This window comes from Solanum dulcamara, chromosome 2, assembly GCF_947179165.1.
Source record: "Solanum dulcamara chromosome 2, daSolDulc1.2, whole genome shotgun sequence".
Lineage (NCBI taxonomy): Eukaryota > Viridiplantae > Streptophyta > Magnoliopsida > Solanales > Solanaceae > Solanum > Solanum dulcamara.
The window spans coordinates 595231-623159 of record NC_077238.1 but is presented as its reverse complement, the minus strand read 5'-3'; the positions used below and the strand labels follow the sequence as shown (position 1 = coordinate 623159).

General features: G+C 32.5%; 3 protein-coding genes across 3 annotated transcripts; 2 read left to right on the top strand and 1 right to left on the bottom strand.

Annotated features, from left to right (window-relative positions):
• Positions 1-610: 610 nt before the first annotated feature.
• On the top strand, positions 611-2801 carry LOC129873937 (uncharacterized). The gene is made up of 5 exons (XM_055949137.1): positions 611-1077; positions 1166-1253; positions 1349-1419; positions 1519-1575; positions 2265-2801. The coding sequence occupies exons 1-5, from the start codon at positions 970-972 to the stop codon at positions 2487-2489; spliced, it is 549 nt and encodes a 182-aa protein (XP_055805112.1). The 5' UTR covers positions 611-969; the 3' UTR covers positions 2490-2801.
• A 5018-nt stretch (positions 2802-7819) lies between these two features.
• On the top strand, positions 7820-8631 carry LOC129873929 (uncharacterized). The gene has a single exon (XM_055949125.1). It carries the CDS (start codon positions 8025-8027, stop codon positions 8454-8456), a length of 432 nt encoding a protein of 143 aa, XP_055805100.1. The 5' UTR covers positions 7820-8024; the 3' UTR covers positions 8457-8631.
• A 9302-nt stretch (positions 8632-17933) lies between these two features.
• LOC129879863 (protein WVD2-like 7) lies at positions 17934-23373 on the bottom strand. The gene is made up of 10 exons (XM_055953591.1): positions 23164-23373; positions 22931-23038; positions 21018-21932; positions 20629-20850; positions 20411-20454; positions 20218-20310; positions 20039-20135; positions 19825-19896; positions 19456-19563; positions 17934-18708 (listed from the first exon to the last, which is right to left on the bottom strand). Exons 2-10 carry the CDS (start codon positions 22970-22972, stop codon positions 18223-18225), a joined length of 2079 nt encoding a protein of 692 aa, XP_055809566.1. The 5' UTR covers positions 22973-23038; positions 23164-23373; the 3' UTR covers positions 17934-18222.
• Between the last annotated feature and the right edge of the window lie 4556 nt (positions 23374-27929).

Below are 27929 nucleotides of genomic sequence, written 5' to 3'. Positions count from 1 at the left end.
ATGATTGAAATACAATAAACAACATATTGATATAACTATACGGATACAACTAGTTCTACGAAATGCACTAACAAGTCTAAACTTTTACAAGGCAAGATAACACTCACTAATTACCTTCTATCCTAATACATAATTTTTACTATTTTCTATATAAAGTCATATCCTCAATAATATGAAATCACATTATTTTTTGTCTAATCATCTCTACCTGATACTTTTTCGATTTATCTCTGCTCGCCTGCATACACCCCCTGCCGGAGCTACTAACATCATCACTTTTATGATCAATTCTTATTTGCATCCGTTATTTATATCTCATTATTTTTAACTTATATATACATTGAATGAAAATATACACCATTGATTAGGTGTAATAAATATTATATGCAAATAATTTTTAATCAACTACGGCAAACACATATTATGTACCACACCTACGTCCGTGTACAAAATATCTGGTCCTGCCCAAAACAATCATTTTCCAATTTGGGACCAAAAGAATGATGTTACAAACTCAAGGTCACCAGAATTTTCCAAACAAAATATCTCACCTCACAAAACTAAAATATCTTCTCATATTTATCAAACCACGTGTACCATGTCCATAATTGAATTTTTTTCCTTCCGGAACCTTCTTGAAGCTTTATTCTTTCTTCCGTAGAAACCAATGGAAGCTTTCTCCCTTTTTCCACCTCAGAGATATTTCTATCTATCCATGTGGCTGCTGATTCTTTTGACAAGCAAAGTTCCATCCGACCCCACTTCATCATCGACTTTACAAATTATTCTTTATATAAATGTTTTCCTTTGACACCCTCTTCATGTCACATTTTCTTGATTTTGGGATTTGAAAAAGTGGAAAAAATCTTTTAAAAGGGTTTATTAAAGTTTTGATTTTTTTTTGAAAAAATATTGAAATTCGAGGATACCCTTTTGCTAATTTGTTATTATTTTGGGGGGAATTTGGTGATGGAGATGGAGTTTAAAGAAAGGTTGCCTCCATATTATAGTGTTCTTGGTGTTAATGTAGATTCTTCTGATGAAGAAATTAGACGTGCTTATAGAAAGCTAGCAATGGTATGGTGATGAAGAAAAGTTTATATTTTTGTTATTATTAGAGTAGTTTGATTTGGTAGCTGATGGAAAATGGTGATTTTGGTTGCAGCAATGGCACCCTGATAAATGGACTAGGACACCATCATTGTTAGGTGAAGCTAAGAGGAAGTTTCAGCAAATTCAAGAAGCATATTCAGGTAATAAAGTTGCTATCTTTTTGTGTCTTTTTTCTTATTTTTTCACTAAAACATTGATTACCAATTCTAATGTGTACTTTTTAATGTTTGAATAGTGTTGTCGGATCAAAAGAAGAGAATGATGTATGATGCTGGCATGTATGACCCTGAAGAAGATGAAGATGAGGTGTGTATGCTACTTCTTGTTCTGTTAATTTTTTATGGAACTGTCCATTGGATATGTTTCTGTCTTGGTATTCATTGCTAACTCACTGTTTTATTGTAGGAATTTTCTGATTTTCTACAAGAAATGGTATCTTTAATGGATGATGCAAGGAAAGAGGTATTGTCTTGATATACCTTTCTTCAAGGCACTCTTGTGTTGTTGTGACCTTCATATGATAGTAAATGTATGGTGTTTAACTTGTATGCATTGATAATGTAAATGAATTTTTATACTAGTATCATCATATTATCTGAAAGATAACTAAAAGTGATGGCAACCTGTGCATGCTAATTGAAATTATGTGTTTACTGTATCAAACACTGTATGAGATAGTGCTCAAGATAAACTTGCTCCAGCTCATTGTAACAATAATGTAGATTATTGAGCAATGACACCTATATAGATCACGGTTTTGCGTCGTGGACTTGGTCATTGACACTTCATGTCAGGATTTACTGCTTATATTACACCTTGGGTCATTGACACTTCGTGTCAGGATTTACTGCTTATATTACACCTTTCTGGGGTGCTTAATCCTGCTTCTGCTTGAACGTGGGATGCTTTGTCTACTAGGCCTCTCTGGTAATATATGTAATGAATTGCATTTATCTTGTAGAAGAAACGTATTTTAATTAAAAGCAATAAGTAGTTTGGTGTTTCTTGTGCTTAATTAAAATAAATTATCTTGCTTACTTTTCAGAGTCTTTTTAGTCCCAAGTTTTGGTCTTTTGTGGCTTTCTTGGCCTAAAATGATGTAAGATTTAAAATTTTGATTTGATTTTCTCATTGCAAATTCTTGAAAACAGGAGAAAAGTTACAGTATGGAGGAGTTGCAAAGCATGTTTTGGGAGATGGCTCAAGGCTCCAATACTTGTAATTGGTCTACCTTCTCTCAACAACAAAACTTTGATTCTCCACAATGGTTTTGTACTAGTTCTATGGCTTATGATGACTCTAGAGAACTCCCAAGGACAGCTCAGTTCGCAGACAGAAATCCCCTGTTCGGTTTCACAACCATGGAGATGTACTGAGCTAACCGTTTCTGCTGATAATAAATAAAGCTTCTGCTGATAATAAATAAAGCTTCTTCATGAAAGTACTTCAGCAAAGACAAATTGATGCAAAGGTTGCTGGAACCAGTTGAGTGTAGCAATGTCCAAAGGAGATGCTGGGAATTTCGTAATGACGCCAGAAATGGAAGGCACAAGGCATTTTTTGATTTTATCTTCAACAAGAAAATGTTTTTTCTGTAAATATTAGTGGAATGAAACATTTTGTAGTTACTTGTGGTGTCACTTTGTATTGAGATTGTGGAATGAAATATCTTGATTGTGTTTACATTATACTGTATTTATTCTGTCATTTTGTGATACAGAATAAATTTCGTTCGCTTCTTTATTTCCCTTATTCAAGTTCGTGGTGGGCGTAGGAGCAGTTATTTCCTGAATAAAAAGAAAAGTATAGTATCGGATTTTGAGCCGCTTCTTTCCTAATTTATCTTGTTTGCCTTGCTTGTTTCTTTTTCTATTTCAGTGTATGCTAGTATATATGGTTGTGCTGTATGTTTAATTGTGTAGTTTCTCCCTTATATTAAGATGATGGTGATATTGTTGGGTAGGCTGCTAGTAGAGCAAGGCCCAGTACTATTTTTCTGGTCCCAACACAAAGGAAAAATTCAGTGAAGGTAGGCCTGAACATAAAGCCCATGAAAGATTTTCCTTTCATGTATTATGTTGCCAATAGATTTGGCCCAAATAATCTTCGTGACAACTTCATGTGTTATTATCTTTATCTTTTGTGTATCGATGAGATTTGAATTCAGAATCGTTTTTGCTTAATCTAATACTATTATATAGTGAAAATTGCTTAAAATCGTATGGAAATTTATTAGTGTAACGGAAGTTGTGTAAGTTGGATGCTAGTACAATGCACAAAGCTTTACATATCCAATTCATACTTTTTCTTAGTCAAGACTATATTGTATTTTGGTTGGCTATATTACTTTCAAAGTAGTCTACAAAAGCAACACGTTTCTTCCATACTTGAATTTACTAGACCCAATTGATGGCCCAAACTTTTAACATTTGTCAACTCAACTTTCAAAACATGCATGTTCCTTACCGACTTATAGATTATTACGACGATCACAAGATAATATTATAATGTACTAAATTTTAATATATCTATATTATTTGGACAAAAACTATTATATTTTCATATACAAGTCTCTAGATCTGCCCCTATCAGTGCAATATACAATGAGAGTCTTTACTTTTCTCACCTTTTTTCCATCTTTATAAGAATTATGATTAATTTCTTGATTACAATAATACTTGTAAAAAGAGAAGAATAAATAATATTCCCTTCAAATTTCAAGAACTTCTACTTCTGAGTAGCATTGGAGAGAACGAAAGTCTCACATGCACACCCACGAAAAACTGACAAAATCGCCTAATTTCTATTATTTCGCTTTTAAATGCTCCTAAACGCAGTAGAAACCCCGCCGGGGCTACTGAAGTCGTTTTCCAGGTCGTTATGCTATTAAAGAAAAATCCAAGAAAATTTGACTCGAACCTTCGACACCCAAGAAATTCGTGGGCTAACACACACGAAAAACTAACAAAATCGCCTAATTCCTATTGTGTCGCCCCTAAAATGCTCCTAAACGCCATAGAAGCCCCGTCGGGTTACTGGAGTCGTTCCCCAGGTCGTTATGGACGCTGCTAAATACGAATCCAAGAAAATTCGACTTGAACCCCATACACCTAAAAAATTCGTAGGCTAATACACACGAAAAACTAGCAAAATCGTCTAATTCCTGTTGCGTCGCCCATAAAATACACCTAAATGCCGTAGAAGCTCTGTCGGGGCTACCAAGAAAATTCGATCTAGACCCTCGGCACCTAAAAAAATTATGGGCTAACACACATAAAAATTTGGCAAAATCGCTTAATTCCTGTTGCGTCGCCCCTAAAATGCTCCTAAATGTCATAGAAGCCCCGCTGGGGCTACTGGAGTCTTTACGGACTCTACTAAAGTAGAATTCAAAAAAAATTGACCCGAACTCCCGGCACCTAAAAAATTTGTAGGCTAACATATATGAAAAACTAGAAAAATCGTCTAGTTCATGTTGAGTCGCCCCTAAAATGCTCCTAGACGCCGTAGAAGCCCCGTCGGGGCTACTGGAGTCATTTCCAAGGTCGTACGGATGCTACTACAGAAGAATTAAAAAGTTCGACTCGAACCCTCGGCACCTAAAAATATTGTGGGCTAATATGTACGAAAAACTAGAAAAATCATCTAATTTATGTTGAGTCGCCCCTAATAAATGCCGTAGAATCCCCGCCGAGACTACTGGAGTCTCTCCCCATGTCGTTACGCTCCCATGTCGTTACGGATGCTACTAAAGATGAATCCAAGAAAATTCGACCCGTACCCTGACAAAATCGTCTCATTCCTGCTGCATCGCCACTAAAATGCTCTTAAACACCGTATAAGCCCCATCGGTGCTACTGGAGTCGTTTCCATGATCGTTATGGATGCTACTACAAAAAAATCTAAGAAAAATCGATATGAACCCCCGGCACCTAAAAAATTCGTCGGCTAACACACACGAAAAAAATGGTAGAATCGCCAAATTCCTATTGTGTCGTCCCTAAAATGCTCTAAAACATCATAGAAGCCCCGCCAGGACTACTAGAGTCTTTTGTCAGGTAATAACGGACTCTACTAAAAAAGAATCATTGAAAACTCGACCCGGACCACCAAAATCTAACAAATTCATGGGCTAACACACACGAAAAACTGACAAAAATTGTCTAATTTCTATTGCGTCGCCCCTAAAATGCTCCTAAACGTCGTAGAAGCCCCGTCGAGACATTTCTCAGGTTGTTTCAGATGCTAATAAAGAAGAATACAAGAAAATTCAATTCGGATCCCCAGCACATAAAAAATTCGTGGGCTAACACACACGAAAAACTGGCAAAATAGCCTAATTCCTGTTGTGTTGCCCCAAAAATATTTCTAAACGCTGTAGAAGCCCTGCGGGGGTACTTGAGTCGTTCCCTAGATCATTACGGATGCTACTAAAGAAGAATTTAAGAAAATTTGATCCGGACCTTCGACACCTAAAAAATTTGTGGGCTAACACACACGAAAAATTATCAAAATTGCCTAATTCATATTGCATCGCCCCAAAAATGATCTTAGACACCGTAAAAGCTCCACCGGGACTACTAGAGTCGTTCTCTAGGTCGTTACGAATGCTACTATAGAAAAATCCAAAAAACCTCGACTTGGACCCCCCAACACCTAAAAAATAAAGCTAACACACACGAAAAACGGGCAAAATATTTTAATTTCTGTTGTGTCACCTCTAAAATGCTCCTAAACGCCGTAGAAGCAAAGTCAGGGCTACTAGAGTCGCTTCCTAGGTTGTTACAGACGCTATTAAAGAAGAAACCAAGAAAACTTGACCCGTACCCCTGTATCTAAAAAATTCATCGGCTGACACACACGAAAAACTGGCAAAATCACTTAATTTCTATTGTGTTGCCCCTAAAATGCTCCTAAATGGGCTACTAGAGTCGTTCCTTAGATCGTTATTGATGCTACTAAAGAAGAATCCAAGATAATTCGATCTGAACCCTTGACACCCAAAAATATTTTGGTGTAACACACACGAAAAACTAGCAAAATTGCCCAATTCCTATTGCGTCGTCTCTAAAATGCTCTTAAATGCTGTAGAAGCCCCACCGGGGCTACTAGAGTCGTTTTCCAGGTTGTTATAGACGCTACTAAAGAAAAATATAAAAAGATTCAATCCAGACCCCCGACACCAAAAATATTCGTGAGCTGACACACACGAAAAACTGATAAAATTATCTAATTCTTGTTGTGTTACCCCTAAAATACTCCTAAATGCCGTGGAAGTTCCGCCGGGGCTACCGGAGTCATTCTCCAAGTCGATGGATGCTACTAAAGAAGAATCCAAAAAAAATTAACTCAGACCTCCAACACCTAAAAAATCTGTGGGCCTACATACACGAAAAACTGACAAAATAACATAATTTGCGTCTCCTCTAAAATGCCCCTAAACGCTATAGAAGCCCCGTCGGGGCTTCTGGAGTCGTTCCCCAGGTCGTTATTCGACCCGTACCCCCTGTATCTAAAAAATCCACGGGCTAACACACACAAAAAACTGACAAAATCGCTTAATTCCTATTGTGTTGCCCCTAAAATGCTCCTAAACGGGCTACTAGAGTCGTTCCCTAGGTCCTTACTGATGCTACTAAAGAAGAATCCAAGAAAATTCGATCAGGACCCCCGGCACCTAAAAATTTCGTGGGCTAACACACACAAAAAATGGCAAAATCGTCTAATTTCTGTGCGTCGCCCCTAAAATGCTTCTACACGCTGTAGAAGCTCCGCCGGGGCTATTAGAGTCATTTTCTAGGTCGTTATGGATACTACTTAAGAAGAATTCAAAAAAATCGCTCGGACCATCGACACCTAAAAATTCATTGGCTAACACATACGAAAAACTAGCAAAATCGCCTAAATCATTTTGCGTCGCTCCTAAACACTGTAAAAGCCCCACTGAAGCTACTGAATCTGTTTCCCATATCGTTGCGGACGCTTGAAAGCATACATGCTTCGTAGAGTACAAAGTATGTTGAATTATATAATTAAGCAAAACAAAATAATCGGTATTAAAATTAAATTAACTCCAATAAGATTTAAAAAAATAGAAAAGGAGTCCAATGGTGGGGACACAAATTGCACCACCCACATGCATATGTAATTGGCGTATTGATTAAGCCAATACAATAACAACAATCCAGTGAAATCTCACAACGTGGAGTCTGGGGAGGGTAAAGTATACGCAGACCTTACTCCACCAAGGTAGGACGGCTGTTTCCGAGAGATTCTTAGCTCAATAGATGCATAAAAAGAGGTCAAATAAGGTTAAGAAGTTCAAAGCGATATGGAAAAGCAAATAGATACCAGTAAATAAATAGCATACATAGAAGAAACCTTCATCAAACTCTTCTATTACTCTTAATAATACTTTTGTTTCCTTTATTAGTCATAATTTTCTTTTTAAGAGTTAAACTATAGATGTATTTTTTTATCGTATTACTATTAAAATAATTATAATTTATAATATTTTTTGTATAATTTTTTAATATCTAATTATTATTTTTAAATATCAAATTAACATAATCTAATTTAGTACAATGACAACTAAAAAGGAGAGAAGAAAATAATAATCTAAGACCCCCCACCCCCACCCCCCCAAAAAAAGCTCAAAACCAACAACTTAAATTCCTTTCTCTTAGCTTGCAACTTCCATGCAATATTCTTAAGAAGTGTACCAAAAACAAACACTCTCGTTTTTCCAAAACACTTTCCTTTCCTTTCCTTTCCTTTTCCTTTCTCACTGATTGACATAATATTGTTGTCATATACACTCATGAAAAAACAATTTTTCTTGTAAGGAAGAAGAAGAAATTCACACTTCTATTAAGAATTCAAGGGTTTTCACAGGAAATTTATCTCTAAACATGTCGCGACTTATAGTTTTTCTCTTATTTTTTGTGGTGGCTACACCGATAATCAATGGATTGAATCCACGAAAACTCGATGAGGGTGAGAACAAGTGTGGAGGTTGTCCTTGTGATAAACCTTGTAATCCACCAGCTTCTCTGTCGCCACCACCGCCGCCGCCGCCGCCGCCACCACCACCAACCCCAAAGAAACCACCAAGTGGCTATAAATGCCCTCCTCCTCCTTATTCCGGTGGTGGCGGAGATGGTGGTGGTGGAGGTGGTGAAAATGTTCCTTATCCTCCAAATTCACAATACATATATATGACTGGTCCACCAGGGGATTTGTACCCCGTTGACCATGATGTTGGTGGTGCAAAAAGGAGCTTTTCTAGTGGATTTCCACTTTTGATTGGTGGATTTTTCTTGGGATTGCTTTCTTTTTGGTGAAATTCATGATCAAATCAAATTTCATGAGTAAAGAATAAGAGGAAGAAGCAGCAAATTTCAGAGACCAATTATTTTGTGACTATGAATTTTCTATATATTAGGTTGGTCCTTATTAATTAGCTGTAATCTTTATGTTATTATTCATGTATTTCATAACCTTATAATTCTTCTTCCACTTTTTTTTTTTTTTTACCAATTCTTAATCAAGAGATATGTTATTATCTGTTCATATTTATTTTCCCATGCACTTTTTCTTTGTGAATATCGTCTCCTTATGTGAGAATTAATTAAAATAAAGAAAAAAAATGGATTTCAACTTTCAATTAGTAGTATTAAGTCCTCAAATTCAGTGTCTATGATTAGAAAAGTCTTTGATTGGGGTCCACTAATTGGTTAGGCTGTGATAAGCAATTGTCATGGCGTATGAGCGTGGCAACTGGCAACATTAACTTCATATATATCATATATTTTTGATCAATTTGTACGCATTTAACTATTTCTCTAAATATCAGTAACGTTATTAGCATGGTGACGGGTTGTATTATGTATGTTTACTATAATTTAGGATCGATGACACGTGACTTTTTAGTATTTTTTAATTAAATTATAGTAGCTTATGACTTTCACTTACTTTGTTTGATCGCTCTATTACACCCTTGACTGTTTAGTACTGATTCTTAGTAATTAGTCAAAACAATGTTATACTGAAAAGATTGTGAAAACAAATGTTTAATTAGCACTTTGGAGGTGGGGGTCTAAACCAAACAAAATATAATAATTATTTATTGCGATATGGACAGATCACTAATTCACTATATATTGGGTTTGACACGTTTAATTAATTTGTCGATTTTGATAGAAACTCTATTGGGGATTTTTGTATAAATTATTAATTAAGTGCAACTACAAGTGTATATCTTAATATTAATTTTTTTAAAACAAACAAGAAAATTTTCAGATCTCCCTCAACCCATAGTAAGATAAATTGCATCAAGAAGAAATCAATTTCTTTTGATATGCCTAAATTTTGATGTGGTACAAACTCCACGATAGCCGACTAATTAAATCATTGTGTTCGTTGCTGGACTTAAACCAATGATAATGGATATTTTCTCGTTCGCTGATCAAATATTTGATTGAACGTAATAATATCATCATAACTTATCAATCAAAAGTAATAAACGTCCAATAAAATAATTGTCCAATACTTTTACTGTATAAGAAACTCTTTTGTGGGGATTTTTTATTTTTTTTGGAGATAAAAAAAAGAATACTAAGGTCCTAAAAGTTGTTTTACCATGAAGATTTTATATGTCAGAGTTTGTTGTCAGAAATGAAAAGTATTAAGTGCGGGGAAATGAAATCAACTTTGGTTTCACAAACTCTAGAATCCACTTTATATCCCCATTAAATTCCATGGTCCCAAAAGCTACAATAAACTTTTTTGAAGTTTCAATTTTAGCATAATGTGTCAATTAGGTGGCTATCATTCATTGAATCTTGAGACTTGATAGAGTTGAATTTGTCCACTTGTATGACTATAATTTTCCAGTTTAGTAGCTTACTACCCCATGTGCTGTCTTTTACTTTTATTCTGGTTGGATTAATCAGTTCTTTAAATTTTTTTGAAAAAATGGATATCTTTAGTAATTTTTATTGTCAAATAGGCTTTTTCTTCATATACCTTACTTACAACAAAAAAAAATGAGCTTCTTTTCCTGTATTCAACCAAGAAAAACTTCTTCACCTGGATTCGAATTCCAATACTATTATTAAATAATAATAAAAGAAATATACTAACACAAAATCTTTTAAATTATTTATCTTTGATGTAAGAGGTATTTCCATGGGTTTACCTTGGTATCGTGTTTATGCTGTTGTATTGAATGATCCCGATTGGTTTCTTTCTGTTCATATATATAATGCATACAACTCTGGTTGTTGGTTGGGTCATTTCGATAGCTTTGTATGAATGAAATTGCTTTTCTAGCCATGAAATCATTGAAAAGTTATTTTATTACGATTGATATTTGTTTTGGAGTTCTAATTAATGTGAATACACATTAAAAAGGGTTATTAGAAAAGAAAGTGATTTTTAATTGTACATTTATTATTACTTTCGTTGAAATTAAATTCTTACCCCACGTTTAAATCAAGAAAAACGCAGCAAAAATTGTCCATATTCCAAGACAAATACTTTTCTATAACGGATTGTTTAAATGCTCTTCAAAAGTAAGTAAATAAATTTGCGAACATACATAAAATATGATTAATTCCGTTATGGCTCAAACTATTATTGCCTGGATATCTAATTAAAAATAAAGAAATCATATTATGTGTTTGATTAATATATTGATTATTAACAGCTGAATGGACGACAGAACAACATGGATAACTTTAAGTTTTGATTTGATGTGAAACAAATGGATGTATGTAACATGTTAACTCTCCTATGATGTGTCAATTTGTCCCACTTTAGAAGTTGTTTCAATTCTCTGATTTCTTAGAAAGAAAAAAAGGTCCTTCAAATTTATATTTGTAGATTTAAAATAATTTCTTAAATATATTTTTAAATAGTTATGGTATCTTAAATTTTTTCAAAGGTGAATATACATTCTACCTATTAAATTTAAAGGGGCAATTGTGAAAAAAATAATTAGTAATGAATATAGCAATCTGGCCCCAATATATATATATATATATATATATATATATACACACACTAAAAATAAAGGGAAAAGATACCTAAAGATAAAAGGATAAAAGATAGGGAAAGGGAATAAGTTCTTGAAGTTCCCAGGGAACTAAAAGCTTCTATATTATATATGCCAATCTTTTTCTCTTTTTTTCCATCTAATTTTTGGTTGGAAAGATCCACTTTTTATTCCCTTTTGCTGTTTTTCAAGAAGGAAATTTTTTTATAACTTATATTAATTAATAATATTATACTTTTTAGGAGAAATTTTTCAGCATATGTTGCATAAAGGCTAACACTTTATTATTTTTGAATGAGTTGTTGAAGTTGTTGGTTTGTCTACCACACACAAAACAATTAACCATTACCATGAAAAAGGTGTTATAACTTTCTTTGGAATGGTAATTAATAGTGTTTCCATATTTCTATTTATAATTAATAGCTTCTTTTTTTCCAATCATTTGATATTCGAAATTTATTAAGTTGTTTGATTAATTCTAGATTTATGCTAGTATCTACTAAGGATGAATCGTTTTTTATTTTATTTTTAAGTATTTCATAAGATTGTGTAAATCTCACTTTTTTATATGAAATAATATTTTTTTTTTTATCATTTTAGTATAAATATTAAAATAAAATAATTTCAAAATTAACTAACACCTTAAAAATCAAACATAAAATCACACTAATCCCAAATTTATTATCCTTATCGAACGTACTAACAACTCTTGTATCTATTATATCAACTTGTAATTGGTTAATTGGATAAGACAGATGAATCATCCTAGTGATAAGAGAATAAAAAAAGAAGATGAAAAGTCAAGTCATCAAAATAATATTGAACCTTAGGCTTGTAATGTGCTTTATGCTAATTGGTAGTTAATAAACTGATAAACTTGAAAGTTTTTGGACATATATATATATATTTTGAGTTTATATTCCTTTGAAGAACTTCATGGTGTCTTCCTCTTTCTTTTGGACCACACATCTCCATCATTAGGGCATCTCTCATCTCTCTCAATTTTCAAAATAAAATATATCAACCACTACTAGCACTAGTCTTACAATCAAACGATTCCGATAAAATAAATAAGATTTCTTCTATATTTTCAATTAAAATTTTTAAATTTGAATCTTAAAAAAAAAAAATGATAGATAGTTAACGTGACATGTTTGTGAATTTGTAGAGAATATTTTTTATTGATGAAAGATGAATGATGATTTTTGTCCAATTCTTAGATAGTTTAGGAAGTGATGAAAAAATACGAGTAAAATTCTAAACTTGAAATATTAAAAAGCACAAAATAATAAGAGCACGGAAAACTATAAATAACAAATTAATACTAGATGATTATAGAAGAAAAAACACTTGCCCCACCATTCCAATTTCACTTTGCGTGTGGAATAATTCAACTACTCTATTTAACTAGTCAACAAATATATGCTTCATGAAATAGTTATATATATTTTCTTTTCTTGCATTTATAACAATTGCTAGAAAATTTTCATCTATTATTTTCCCCGTCCACCTTCGTATATTGCTTTTAAAAAGTATGTATTTTAGATGACCTGATAATTAATATAAAAAATAATATTATCACGATTAATGTTTTAAATATTAAGTATAACTTCCAATATAAGGACATGATTTTTTTTCCTTTTTAATCTGCTTTGAATATCAACATGTAAGATAAATTGGAGTCATTTTTAATTGAAAGTTTCTACATTAAAATAAGATTTTCTGATATGAATTTGAATTAAATTAATCGAGTTCCCAAAGGATATCGAACACGCCAAAATTTCATTGAGTCCTCGTCCTCTATAGAAGATATGATGAATTGGGAAAGGGATAAGACTTTTAGGGCCTAACTTGACAATTGTATGGTGATTTTCAAGATATATGATGGAAGCAACCAAAGTAGGAGTACTTTACGATATTCAAAAGTCAAAAATTAAACAAGATCGAAGAAAATTATTTCAAATCTCGAGTACTAACCTTGAATTCTCAATTTGAATTATTGTTATTAGTAATGTAAAATGGAGTACATTATGATTTAGAGAGAATTCCCATTTTTTTAGAAATTTCCAACTTGAGTTGTGACCCCTCCCTACTTCCCTACCTTGTTGCTTTCTATCATTTGCAAAATAGGTTGGCAATTATGCAATGGTTTATTTAGGATAAAGGTGAGACAAAAAATGCCATTAATTTGATACAATAATATAGTTTTACAATATAGGTAGAATCAAAACAATGTCAAGTTTAGACGGTTTGGTAAATGTTGTGAATAATTGAGTAAGACGGGTAAAAATTATTTATTTGGTAAAACTTATAAATAATTTAACAAGATAAGTAGAACAAAAATAGTATTAAGTTTTGTCTTTTCAACAGAAAGTGTGAATAATAATACAAATAAAATTTTATTTATCTAATGAAATGTGTGGCCGATTCAAATTTTAGATGAAGAACTAGACAATCATAATTTTTATTTTTCAATTTTTCTGATTGTATGATGCCAAAATTATTGTTACAATTTTTCTTTAAAATGGGTACAAAATTTAAATAGTAATCTAAAGTAATCCTACTTTTGCACATCCCCATTTTGGAGGTCTTTTCAAGCTAAATTGAAGTGTTAAACTTATAGCGTGTGAAGATTAAAATACGATGAACTAAGCTAGTGTATTTGATGATAGTAACTAAGGTTTTATATGGATCGGGTTGGTTCAGATTTTTTACAAACTAAATCAAATCATTTGTGTCGGGTTATTAAATCTATAAACCAAACCAAACCAATAAAAGTCGGGTTTTTCGATATCAATTTTTCTCGGATTTTTCGGGTTTTTCGGTTTTTTCGGTTTTTTTTGGATTTCTCGGGTTTTTCATAGTATCTAATAAAAAGCATAGAGCAACACTTCTTAAAAAGAGTTCTAGTACAAAATATCAACATATAAGATGGAGGCAGAACAATGTTTGAAGTTTTAACTTTATAATATAACTTTATAAGATGAGTTTTTTTTGTATATTATTTAGATGAGCTTCTCAAATCCAAATTTAAATGTAAGAAAGAAAACAAAAATTATGAAAAAAATTTTAAAAATATTTATAAATTACATTTTAATAAATATTTTTATGTATAACATAATTTAAAAGTAGTATATCTATAATCGGGTTGGTTTGGGTTCGGTTTGACTTTTTTTAGTTAAAATCAAACCAACCCTATAATGGTCGGGGTTTTTTTTCCAAACACCAAACCAAGTCAAACCAAACCACTAGTCGGGTTTTTTTTCCGATTTGATTCAGTTTGATGCGGTTTATCGGTTTGCCCTGTACAGCCATAATAGTAACAACACGTGATTGCCATGTTCTCGTCATATAGTTAATTTTTTAAGCTATTATCATAAAATTTATTCTTGAATTTCGCTTTGAAATTTTAATTTTGATTGCAACAATTTATTTTTAATTACAGAAATCGAAAATGACGTATTTTATCATGTTTAAGGGCTCTAGAGAGTAGTCCTATTTAGACCACTAGGCAAAACATCCCCATCACCAATTTTTTTAATATTATTATTATTATCTATTTATTCACCAAAAAGATACTTTCTTAACAAATTCTTATTTTAAAATTACTTGAGCCACCTAATATTAAATGAATAACAAAAAAATGTATTAATGGTAGACAATACTCTTGATTCTCTCCACCTAAAATTATCAAAAGGAGTAGTATACAAAGTGGCCTAAAACCTCTTTGCTTTTGTTCCATACTTTTGCCTCTTTCCTTCATCTTAAGCAAACCCTTCAAAAGTCTATCAACTCAATTTCTACTCTCTTTTTCCATTCAATTTCGTAACCAGAAACTCAATTTCTACTTCATTCCTTAATAATACCCTTTTTACCTTTACCTTTACCTTTACTTTTCCTTCCCTTTCTTTCTAAGATGTTGAACCCACCCCCTATTTTGTCTAATGTTTCTCCCCATTAACATAAGCTCTACTTCATTTCCTTGATACCTTTTTTTCATTTCCTTGATACTTTTCTTTTTACAACACAAAACATGGTTTCGAAATTCACAACACTCTATTTTATTCCACTTGTCATACTATTACTCAACTTTACGGCAACAATCACAGCCCAAGAATGTGCTTACCCATGTTATCCACCGCCCACCGGCCCCACCGGAAACAACCCTCCTCCGGCAACCACAACCCCATCAACCCCACAAGGTGGATATGTCCCAAATCCTCCATCAACTACCTATCCACCACCATCTGGTTATAATAATATCCCATATTTGAATTCTCCACCTGATTATGTGAATGGTGAAGCACCACCACCACCAGAACCAATTGTGCCCTGGTTTCCATATTATTATAGAAAGCCGCCTCATTCTGATCAATCTTCATCATCATCATCAAGAACCAGTTGGAAGAATATGATGATTATTAGTTTATTACTAGTACTGTTTTTTCTTTGATTTTGGTTTTTTATTGAGTTTTAGTTATATCTATATGAGTGAATTTTGATGTAATTAGTAGTGGACAACATGTTGATTAAATTCTGTTTTGGAGTTGTTCTTAGGATTTTAATGTCTAATTAATCATCATCACTTCCAATTTTTCTATGTGTATATTGAATTTATGTGAACAGATGAGTTCCTCTGTTTCTTCATTTTAATGTGCACAATTTTTTTATTTTTTTTTGTGTGTGATGAACAAGAGGTGGAAGTGTTTGATGGAGGGATGGATGATCGTGTTTTCAATGGCATAAGTATTTGATCTTTGAACACTTTAATTTTGAATATCCAACTCTAGATATTTTAATTCAGTTTTGTTGTATTAATTAAACACTCTAACTTACAAAATAATTATCAAAATATCTTTAAAATTTATGTCATGACAATATTAAGTGTTCACGAAATATAGTAGAGACTTCGAGTGTTTGGTTTTCGATTGTCGATCAAAGTCTCTAGACTTGTATTTTCAAAATTGGAATAATTTTATGTCATTTAAAGTCAAATTTAAATGTATGTTTATATATTATGCTTTTTCAAATTAAGTAAAATTTATCTGGTAATAACAATTTTTTCATCCTTTCTTAAAAAGAATGAGTTTGATTTTTAAAAATATAATTGCTTTTGGGAAGGAGCTTGAACTCTAAAAATGCAGTGGTCTTTGATAAGAAATGCGAATTTTAAAAATATAATCCGTAAGGAGCAATTTACTATGAAGCATAAGTTTTTTTAAATTAATTAAATTTCAAGTAACTAGAGGGGCAAAAAATTATGTTTTCAAAGAGTTTTGGCTTTTACGTTTGGCAATTAGATTCTTCAATATCATTCTTCATTTATTGTATTTTTCTTAATAACTTGATTCTACATGATGATTTTGTATTACAAAAAGGAATATTCTAGATATAAATACATACACATACAAATGGGCATTTGGACCCTTCTAGTAATGATGAAGTCAATATACGTTGCTTCTCTGTCTTTTTTTTTTTGTTATAACTAGTATTATCTAAAATATGTAATACACTAACATGATTAATTTTGAATAAACTTTTTATCAAAAAATATTTTTTTAAAATTTAAAATTTTAACCAATAATAGAGGAATCTCATCAATTCCGCACTATCAACTTGTAACAAGGTCATAGCCACCACCTAATATTGATCTCTCTTTTGAACAAGTAAGCTTCTCCTTTCCTATCATCTTTTCATCATGACAATCAACTTTCCCCAAAAATTCATGCTAGTTGCATCACTTCCTTTGCTTTTTAATTTCTCCAATGACACCACTTTTTTGTTGTTTTCTTCCTCTCTTAAGTATCTTCTACAATATATACACCGACAATCGAACTATATGATAGCTTAAAAATACAATAATAACATATTCAATATTATCATATTAATAGTATTTGAAAAAAATGATGTGTATACAAACCTTACTCTTACGTTGTAAAGATTCAAATTGACCTCAACTCAAGTAAAACAATGCATGTATGATGGCCTTGAAACACGATAAAAGAAAAAAAAATACCAGATATAATTAACAGGCTGCGACATCTATTTGGCCATCAAAAGAGTGATATTTCGTTTGGTAGCTCAAGATGTTAAAAGGGTCACAATCTCATATAATATTCGTTTTTCCTCTATGGTTTGCAATTGATTAAGGACTTGACAGATGAGCAAATATATGATGTTAATTAATCTCAAATTATGGCGTGAATTGATTTGATGATTTGTTTGTGATGGTGACTCTTTAGTCATTAAGCAATAATATTATAAGTTAATAGTATATTATTAAGTACATGTATTTAATTAGAATAAATGAGCGGCTGTGCTTTAGTGACTAGTCTCTATGAGAGATACCAATCAACTACCAACAATGGTGGCCATTATTTTATGATTTAAGATAAAAGAAAAAAAAATTGGGGTTAGCCTTTTCCTTTTTCTATACCTCTCGCAAAAATGCCGAGGATAACTACGTCCAATAAACCCTCGTAGTCCAGCCCCTTTTAGAAGCCGGAATAACAAAAACTTAATGCATCAGAGACTCTTGTGGTCCAACTTTTTCCAAACCCCGCATATAATGGAAGCTTCGTGCACCAAAACTATTATTCAAGGTATATAAATCTTACCAAGTTGCATAACTTCTAATATTCTTCTGACTTTTGTGTTTAAGACCTGCTATCTAAATAATAATGCTATACAAATCTTTGAAACATTTGATCAAAGAGAGATTCAGTATTAAAACATTAGCAGGAACACTGCAAAGTACTGCAACTTCACATAATAGCACAGAATTTATGGGATTTCAAGAACTTGGCTTAAAGAAGTTCATAATTATTATCTATCCGAAATAGGCATAATTACATACAGCATATCTAAGAGAAATGCTATAACCTACACGCTAAGTATATCGTCTCAGATACGAGATCAATCGCCTTTTCTATGTTGAGAATATGAGAAAATTCAAACATTACAATCTAACTTAGCAAGCTCACCATGTTACCTTCATATTTGGTCCATCCTGCAGACATGACGTATCTTAAAAGATGTAGAAGCTGTTGAGTCTAGGAAGCAACACCAACAGCTAAACGACCCGCTCTTGTACTACGGTTCAAATCAATACTTCTAATATCTTCTCTCATTGCATTGTTTCCTATTCTTCGCGCAACCACTTTTGTTTTTTCTTCAGCTTTGAAGCCCTTGTTCCCCTTGTTTGTATTTGATGTTCTCGGTCTTGGAGAATTCGGGACCTGCCTTTTCTCTTGCTCTCTCTTTGGAGCTACTGTTCTATTCGATCGGGTCTGATGGGATGTTTTGCTTGTTGGAGCTGAAGATGGCACACTGCTGTCTGATAACTCTGCTGAACGATGATTGGTTACTTCTGAAACCTGTGGTGAATCAGCCACATTTAGATGTTCATTAGTGGAACATCTGTTATCAATTTCTGCCCTTGGACAAGAAATAGTGTTCTCTGTTACACTAGTAGCTCTAGCCACTGAAGTCGAAGGCCTGCTTTGTGATTTACTTGATTTAGTTTTACTTGCTAACTCCTGAAAAAACAACAAAGTTTATATGATTTGTTCTATCGAAGCCGGAGGGGAAAATAATCACTTATTAGGAGGATAAGGATGAAGACTAACTGATGAACAAGTGCACGCACTCATAAGTAAATAGCCTGACAGATAATTAGTAAGACATCTTTCTCTTATTACTCACATCCATATGAAAGGGTAGTATTCAGTAAGTGAAAAGTTTCCAACCATGCCATTCCCGAAACTAACGGATGGCACATCCAAAAGCCTTTCTAAGATAAGCAAGCTCACTTTGAACCAAACCTGTTCCTCGTATGCACCTTTATCACCCACACACAACGAGATTGAAACTAAAAAGTGCCCCAAGAAAGCATGCTGCTTATCACGGGCCCTAAAGGTAATCATAATAGAAGGACCAAGGTACAAGATGCTCTATTCCGTCCTTTAGTGTCAACGTTGCCCTTGATCAAGGATAGCGAGATAGAACTTCTCTATTCTTTTTTTTGTTTGTTTGTTTTAATTATTAGAAATGTAAAATTGCTTGTCTAAGAAACGGGATTTGAGTCATAGAATGACAGGGAAATGCTTCTACTATAACCAGTAAAACAGCCTGTAAACATGTTTTCTCAAGTGAGAAACGGTATACTGAAGTGTGAGGCTTTGGTGCATCCTAGTTTCAACATAGGAAAATAGAAAATAAGAGGAGAATACAGTTGAGAAACAGAAAGGGGAGTATTATTCTTATTATTTGTGACTTGTTAGTACCTTGTTTCTGTCGGACTGACGAGTAGGTTCATGGTAGAATGCAGGCATGGGAGTTGCTTTGAAATTGAGACTTCTCCGTAGCTGTTTTAACTCTGCTTCTTTCTTTACCTACAGATATCACCAAAGTAAATCAAAATGTCATTACTTGTAGCTACCGATCAACGAAAACTTTCATCCAACTCATAGCTGCAAATGACATATATTACAAGTCTAAACAGATAGAAGACAATAAAAGAAAAGACAAGAAAATCTAGCAGAATATATCCCAACGACCTTTTAGAGCTGGCATCGACAGAAAGCAGCCTAATGATTATCTATGTTCTAAACCTGTTTTCAACAGTCACAAGAATCATTGCCCGACTTTATTACCTCAGTTCTTGCTTGGAGCTGATGTTTTTCTGCCTCTACGGCATGCATTTTCTCCTCTAACTTCATAAGGAACTGAAATCAATATCAAAAACCTTATTTAGGTTATAAATGAGTTTTAAACTTCATCGAATTCCCAGACCCCACATGGTGGGACTATACTGGGTTCGTTGTTGTTGTAAACTTCATCGAATTGACACAAGAAATCGGTTCTTGCCTCTTTTCTTTTCTTGGCGCGCTCTTCACTTTTGAAAAGGAAACCAGATCCATTCTGTTTCATGCCTGGCTTACATGAATTTACACTCTGCTTATCCCTGTACAACAATAATATGTATAAGATAAAAGTTGAAGAACAGAATATGCAGTTAAAGCTTACAATTTTCCCACGATATATACCTGCTTTCTCTTTGGTGTACTTTAAGACTAACTTTCTCTGTACAGGGAGCACGAGAAGGGACGACCTTTCTTTCTCTTGGCTGTTGTTCAGTGCTACATCATTCAATAACAAACGAGATTGGGAAAATTAGTATGAATCAGTGCGACCAAAATATCCTAAATTTTCAACATGGAACATTATTAAGCAGCATACCTTTTCTGTTGATTAAGTACATTAGCTTTTGAACCTGAACAAACCTGTATAAAGCAAGGTATCTGTTACCATAAATTCGGTAATCAATATAAGAATTACTGAAGAACAATCTGACCAAAAAGGAAAGTTGAGCAATAGTTCCACAAGCATTGAAATAGCAAGTTTACTCATCTGCATTATAATTTGAAGATAACACTAAGCCTAAATCTGATACAAACCTCTGATTTAGGCTTTCTGGCAGTTGGACGCAAAAAAGCGCTAGGAGCGTCCAATCTGGGCTTTTCTCCCTTTTGTGTCAAAGAAACATCACTATGCCTTCTGTTTGGTTTTCTTGGCATGTCTTTATATGCTTGTTTTGAGATTGTCCCCTTGCCACCAGCAAAACTAACTTGGGACAACATCCTAGATTTCGTGACTCTAGATTGAGATGCAGCCGTCACCTGCATTTTGTCCACAAGAGAGACTACATAAAGGGGCGGAAATTTTCTGCTCTCGAATAAGACTCCAAATGGTATTATCTAAAATAGCTTACTACAGTCAGCAAGCAAGATGCACGAGTGCTGTAATAACAGAAAATTAATGGTCAAAAATGCTAAAAGAGGTGTACCTTCGAAGAGGAACTTCGTTGAGGTTCTGAACTAACACTACCATCTTTCTCAGTGGTGTGAGCATTAGAGGATAGATCAACAGAGTTTGATGAGAACTCCATACTGCTATATTGGCCCTCTAGTTTCTCTTTTACTTCAATCTCAGGTTTAGGATCATCATCAAAAGTTGAATTTCCAGCATTGAGATGAAAATTTACTTCAGCTTCCATATGTTCGGGAACACTTTGAAGAACATCAGAACTGTTGGTAGCTTGTTCAGTCTGGGGTCCAGAATGGAGAATTATACCATCTTCTCTGCAACATTCTGTGAAATCGATGTCTCCATTGTTTGATCCATCAAGACTCTCCTCAAAGCATGCAGAATGACCAACCTCATTCACTAGCTCAAAGTCACCATCATAACCTGTGTTCTCAGCTTGATACTTTCCATTCTTAAATAAATGGATTGATCCATCAATATTTTCATCAAAGCGTGCAGAATGGCCGACTTCATTAACACGGTGAAAGTTCCCCACATAGCCTTCATTTTCAGTGACATCATTTTCACTAGCTTGATACTTTTCATTCTCCAGTAAATTGGCTGATCTATCATGATTTTCAATAAAACATGCAGAATGGCCAATCTCATTAACATGCTCAAAGTCCTCCTCATAACTTGTATTCTCAGGGCCATCATTTTCACTAGCTTGAGACTCGGTCCCATTCTGCCACTCTGATGAGCTCTGGCGTAGAAGTGCCTTCCTTCTAAAACGCGCCTCAAAATATGCTTTCTTCTCAGTTACAGAACCTGGCTTGGAGTATTTCTCAACCTCTTCAAGATACCTGTTATGTGTGAAAGAAGACCTCCTCTCCCAACATAAAGCTTCATTTTCAAATCTACCGAATGAGATAGATCCAGATTGCCACGAATCTGCCTGCCAATTTTGGTAAGTAAATTAAGATCAGGAAAGCAAAACCAAGTAACGAGTAATCATATATCAAATAAAAAAGCCTTTAGATATCGTTCTCAGGGAAAATCTTCACTCTCCCCTAATGGTCTAATTAGTAATGTCTCAAATGGTATATCTTAACATGCTTATACAGGCAATTTTATGAGATAAAGAAACTCTCAAAATCTTTTGCACAAAATACGGTCTAAACTAGTTCATTGTAACAAAGCCTCAATCAATGAACAAGCACGCATTTGATATATGATCTCATGGAAGTGTTATGGATCCATTACTACGAAACCTACACATATTAACACAAGGCGGGGCGGAAAGAATATTTCCTGATCATTCTCTCAGACAGAGAGAGTGCTGTTATACAAGTGAGTAGGGCCGTATCTGTACTGGAATCCCACTAAATAATTATAATTATTTGATTGTGAATTCAGTTATTATCATGTCTTAATCAGAGAGCGTTGTATGAACCCATAAACTACAAATCCTGAATACGATATTTTCAAATTGACAGCGAGATCTTGCAACCACACCCGAAGAAGCACGCAACAAAGCTCATTTTCATTTCTCATTGAAATATGCAATGAGAATGAAGGGATGTGACAAGCAAGAGTTATCAAGCCAATAAAACAAAAAAGGAACTACTAGAAATTCAGTAACCGCTTCAACCGCTTAGAAAAGGGTCCAACTTTATTTTATAAAAACTGATTAGATGCATCTTCTATATGCATAATTAATCATATTCAACACCTACAACAGATAAATGGATACTGAAATACGATCTCCTGGATTACCAATCACATAAAGATTCCACCTTTTTTCTTCCGAATTAACTAAAACCACAAGAACACAGATTTTTCAACCAGTAGAATAGAAAATAATACTTTTGAAGAAAAAAAAACCAAAAAAATGCATCAACATGACAGTAACAAAGAGTAAGATCTAATAGGGATAAAATTTAGAAACTTTACCTGAAAACTAAGCCTAAAGGGTTCTTCAATATCACCTGCCATTTCAAAACTGATCCTTTATTAAAGCATCTCCATAGATATCATCTGCATTTCCCAAATCTTAAAATTCTGGCCAAAAAAAAAAAGATCAACACCCCATCACTTAAAGATGAAATCTTTTCACTATTCCATACATAAACATCATAAAACGGACCAAAATAATTTTTTACAGACAGAGAGAGCAAGAAATTTACAGTCTTTAATGGAGAAATTGATAGAATCTTGAAAAGGGGTTGTAGAAGAAGCAAAATTGAGAGGATTTCTTTGAGAAAAAGTGAGAAATAAATGTGAAAGAAAACGTATGTGAGTACAGAAGAATCGCTACTTTGCTTTGAAGAAGGGGAGTTTTTTTTTCTTCCAAAGATTTAAAAGAGTGAGAAGGACTGCTAAGTTAAATGGAGTGAACATGAATTGTTGAAAATTGTCCAAATGAATTGTTAATTAATGGAAATAATTAGTTTTGGGTTAAATAATTAATTAGATCTTAAACAAAACTGAATTGCAGCTACATCCTTCTAGTATAGCAATATTATTTTAAAAGTCCCAACTGATTTGTAAATCAGACCTACCTCTCTATAATAAATTTTGAAATTAAAATTTGAAAATTGAAAATTAAAATTTTTAAATTTATATTTGAACTTTAAAATATTTGAATATCTAAAAATCTAATAAAATATATGGTCAAACAATATTTAAAAAAAAAATTCAAAATCTAATTCTAAAATCTATAGTCAAACGTTTGTTTAGTTTTGTAATTTACAAATACCTTTGCACACTTCCTTCTTTTGTTTATTGTTGGAAAAATAATTGGATCAAGGAAGACAATTATACTCTTTCTTAATTTATTTTTCTATATTTTTCTTTTCCTTCTATTCTTAGTTCAACTTTAATGTAACTTAAAATTTTATATTATATCTTTGTTTATATGTAGTTTTTTCATAAATTGCACATATATTGTCGCTATTCTTAATCTTTCATAATAATTCTATATAATAACGACTAAGTTTTTCTAGAATATTATGCTATATATCTTTTACAATGACATTTCGTTTTAACATTTTTAAAAAATATTTTGGGGGAGGAAGATGTTGACACAAGTTACTAAAACAAAAGTAAAAATGTAATATTAGAAAAAGTTTAAGGAAGAATGTGCAATTTATGAAAAAACTTTATGATCCAGTGCTTGTGGGGGTACATCAGTAATCATGTGCTTGTGTTCCCCTTTTTGTCTACTTCTGCTTATTGGCCCACGTGTAACATGGTCCCACTTTAAACCTTCCCCACCTAATCGTTATTGTCTCGATCTACGGTCAGCAATTAGTTCAGACTGCTCTTCCACGTTTCTTTTCACCCTTACTCTTTTATAAAAATAAAGAATCAACCTAAATAACGCTCGTAAAATAGTTGTGGATTTTTCGAGTTTCATATTTGATTTATTAAGTGTGTGAGTTTTTATTTAAATTTTTACTAAATATTAATTGAAATACAACTAAACTATCAGTTGTTTGATTTTATATCTTAAATTTCAGATAGAAAAAATAAATAACCAATTTTCAGATGCATTTTGATAAATATTTTGTAATAATTCAAATAGAAACTGAAAAAAATTAAAATGCTTTAGGTATGCTTTTAATCGTTAACTAAAAAATAAACCATGAATTTGATCGGTTTTTTGGGTAAAGATTATAATAGGACCAAAAAGTTAAGCGACAACCATAGAAGGAAATCTAAAAAAAAAAAATTACTAAAAAAAAAAAGGGAGGATTATGATTGACTAATTAGATCTTCGAATATGTGGTGGAAATGATGAATCGTATGATTAATAGCTTTTGTAATGGTGGAGCCATTATGTGGATTATATAAATTTGCCTTTTTGAAAAATTTTGGTAAACGATTTATTTTTTTATATAGAAAATTAAATGCTACAAAGCAAGTATAAAGTAGGGTTGTGTTATGATCTTATTAAGATAAGAAAGATGTTGATTTGCATTATTGAAAAGGCATTATTAGGATAATATTTTGAGACATAAAGGTAGAATGTCATTTTTAGTAATGCATTTTCAAGTTTATTTTATGCCAAAAAAAGGTGCGGGCCAGTATATCCATTAATTTCCATAATTCCTTTTATTGTTACCTTTGTGATATATATATATATATATATATATATATATATATATATATATATATATATATATATATATGATTTTGGTGAATACCAAAGTGTGGAATTAGATTCTCAATTTTGAATTTCTTGGATAAAGAAAGGAATATATATATAGTCGTGTATATAATTTTTATTGTTTCTTTTAACGATTATTCAGAAATGAAAATTAAGATTTGAATATTATATGTTTGAATTCAAAAGTTACGATCGATAATAACTTATTTGAAGCTCTATTATTTATAATTTCTTTGGTGAATTTTTATATATTAGTCACGCTAAAGTTAATAAATTTGGATAAACTTATAATTGCGTTTCTATAAAAAGCTAATGTAAGTATATAACGCAAAGTTTACGTGTACTTATGTTCCTTTTCACTTGATTTATTACTTTCCCAAATGGCTATTTACTAATCAGACTTGCATGCGCAATAACTTTTTTATTGAATGACCATTTAATTTTTATGACGGTATGCAAATTATAGCAAGCACGCTTAATTAAATTACGATTGCCTAATATATTATATATATATATATATGTGTGTGTTAGGTTGATTCCTTTAAACAAGAGGACCCCTACTGATATAGACTTCATGACATGTTGATAGGCAATAAGCATTATTTATTAGTTATTGCATATATTGATGGGATTTAATTTATAACTCGTAGAGACAGCTCATAATAATGGGCTTTAGTTTGTTGGTGCGCTCATAGAAATAAAAATCACGTGAGGTTATCTTATCCAAACGATTTTTAGTGTTGGCCCATGGATATATATCCTAATTAATAAAATTAAATTCGCCCATAGATTAATGCTTGTAAATCATAAGAATAATTATATTATATGTTCGTATTTAGTGAGTGAAAGGCACTTGTGTCAAGAAACAAGACGGCGCTAATATGAAAAGTTTTAAATTCTATTTGAGATATAGAAATGATGTTTTTGATAGATCTTGAATTTAAAGAGAATTGTGTCTAAGAGTGGAGAGAAAATCTAGAAATGAAAATTGAACAGCACTAGCTAGATTAATTATACATGCATGAGATTTTTAAAAGAAAAGAAAAACCTCAATAATGTACACATTAGGATGGATAGTTTCAAATCATATCAAAGTAAGCTTAATTTTTGCAAACTCTAAAACAAACACTATGTTTTGGTTGTTTTATGTTAAGCATCATCATTTTGTTATACTTTAGCCCAAACATCATACTATTTAATTTTGTTATTGTGATCACACAAAGAACAAGAATAAAAGAAGACAAACAACTTGGAGTAGTATTACATTCATGATTCAAAGTTTTTCTTGAAAACACTGCATGTGCTTGTTTCAATATTGCCGACATGTTGAATTTCAGGTGCTTTTTATTATTATTATTAATCGTGAAAAAATGTGTACCACCAAGTACAGGCCGTTCTCCGCCGTGATCGGATCTTGCTTCACCTATTCCGGCCACCCGTTAAATGTTTAATGAGTTTTTTCATTTTATTCATTTGTGGTCTCAACTGAACTTTAATTTTCTTTTGGCACTTGAGGTCCAGGTACATTGATTTTCATATATTGGGTCAAAGATTTATGAATATTGACTAACATACTTAAATGGAAATCATATGAAATAAATATTCATGTAGTCAATTTTAACTTGTTTGTATTGAATTGATATTATTTCATTTAATCCTTCACCGTATTCGATACTAGGGCAGGGCTAAAGCGCTAGTTTTCTATTCAAAATTTGAATTCGGAACTCCTTCGGACTAAAAATAGAGTATTAAGTACTAACTATCACTTCATCACAATTTTTAATGGTGAATTGAGCATGTTGAAATAAAATATCTAGTGTACGTATGAAAATATTTCTTCAATTTTGTTATGTTTGATTGGTGAAATGATTTCGGAAATGCTTTTCTTCATACCAATCACACAGCTAATGTAACTCTCTCTCCTTTTTTTCTTTCCTTTTCCTTCTCAGATTCAGCAGAAATAATTTCTATACCATCTGTTTTTTATTTGTGTAAAAGTAGCAAAGTTTATTTTAAAAAATTTAAATCCTATATATATTTTAACTTTAGTTTTTTGGGGCTAGGGTGTGGTCCAGAAGCACTAAATGTGGCGCTGAATATTAAGTTAATTTTCGAAACCAAATAAACTAAAAGTCTTCCTCGTGCAAAATAATTTGGCCCATGGAATTATGTCTGGAAAAAACCTTTTTAAAAGCACAATTCTCCCTTTGTTTGTTAATGTCCCTAAGCTAAAAGGCTGAAAAAATGAATAGGAAAACACAAAGGGTCAATATAAATGGCTTATTCATTTTTTATGGATAAGAAATGAAACCCACGAGTGACATAATTATATTAGAGGGGTATGACAACTTTTTAGACAGTTGGAATTATGCAAAATAAAATTTCTTTTTCTACGAAATATAGAAGATATAATTTTGCTCTAATTTCTGTTTTCTTCTCTTTTTTTGTTTCTTCCTTTTGTAGTCTTATGTTGGGAAAAATAATGCAAAGGATATCGTCTAATACTCAATTGCAAAACTATCATTAAAAAAAGCTATCTTCTTGTGTCAAAAGCCGAGTTTTACTAAGAATGATAAATCATTTCAACCCTAACTAATTACATAAAAGATGAAAAATAATTTATAATGAATGGGATTTAATCAGGGCAAAGCTACTCATATACGAAGAAAGTCTTCGGTATGAAAATTTTGTTGAGAGCGCCACTCCCGAATGAACCCTGCATTGTGCGATTCAGATTTAATCGGGACTCTGTGGACTGCGAACACCGAATGAGAAACCAAA

Coding starts and splice junctions, on each gene's coding strand:
- LOC129873929 (XM_055949125.1), top strand. CDS start 8,025: ATGTCGCGACTTATAGTTTTTCTCTTATTTTTTGTGGTGGCTACACCG.
- LOC129879863 (XM_055953591.1), bottom strand. CDS start 22,972: ATGGCAGGTGATATTGAAGAACCCTTTAGGCTTAGTTTTCAG. Junction 21,933..22,930: donor CCTTTAGGCTTAGTTTTCAG/GTAAAGTTTCTA, acceptor CAAAATTGGCAG/GCAGATTCGTGGCAATCTGG. Junction 19,897..20,038: donor GCGCCAAGAAAAGAAAAGAG/GCAAGAACCGAT, acceptor TATTGATTTCAG/TTCCTTATGAAGTTAGAGGA.
- LOC129873937 (XM_055949137.1), top strand. CDS start 970: ATGGAGATGGAGTTTAAAGAAAGGTTGCCTCCATATTATAGTGTTCTT. Junction 1,254..1,348: donor AATTCAAGAAGCATATTCAG/GTAATAAAGTTG, acceptor ATGTTTGAATAG/TGTTGTCGGATCAAAAGAAG. Junction 1,576..2,264: donor TGGATGATGCAAGGAAAGAG/GTATTGTCTTGA, acceptor TCTTGAAAACAG/GAGAAAAGTTACAGTATGGA.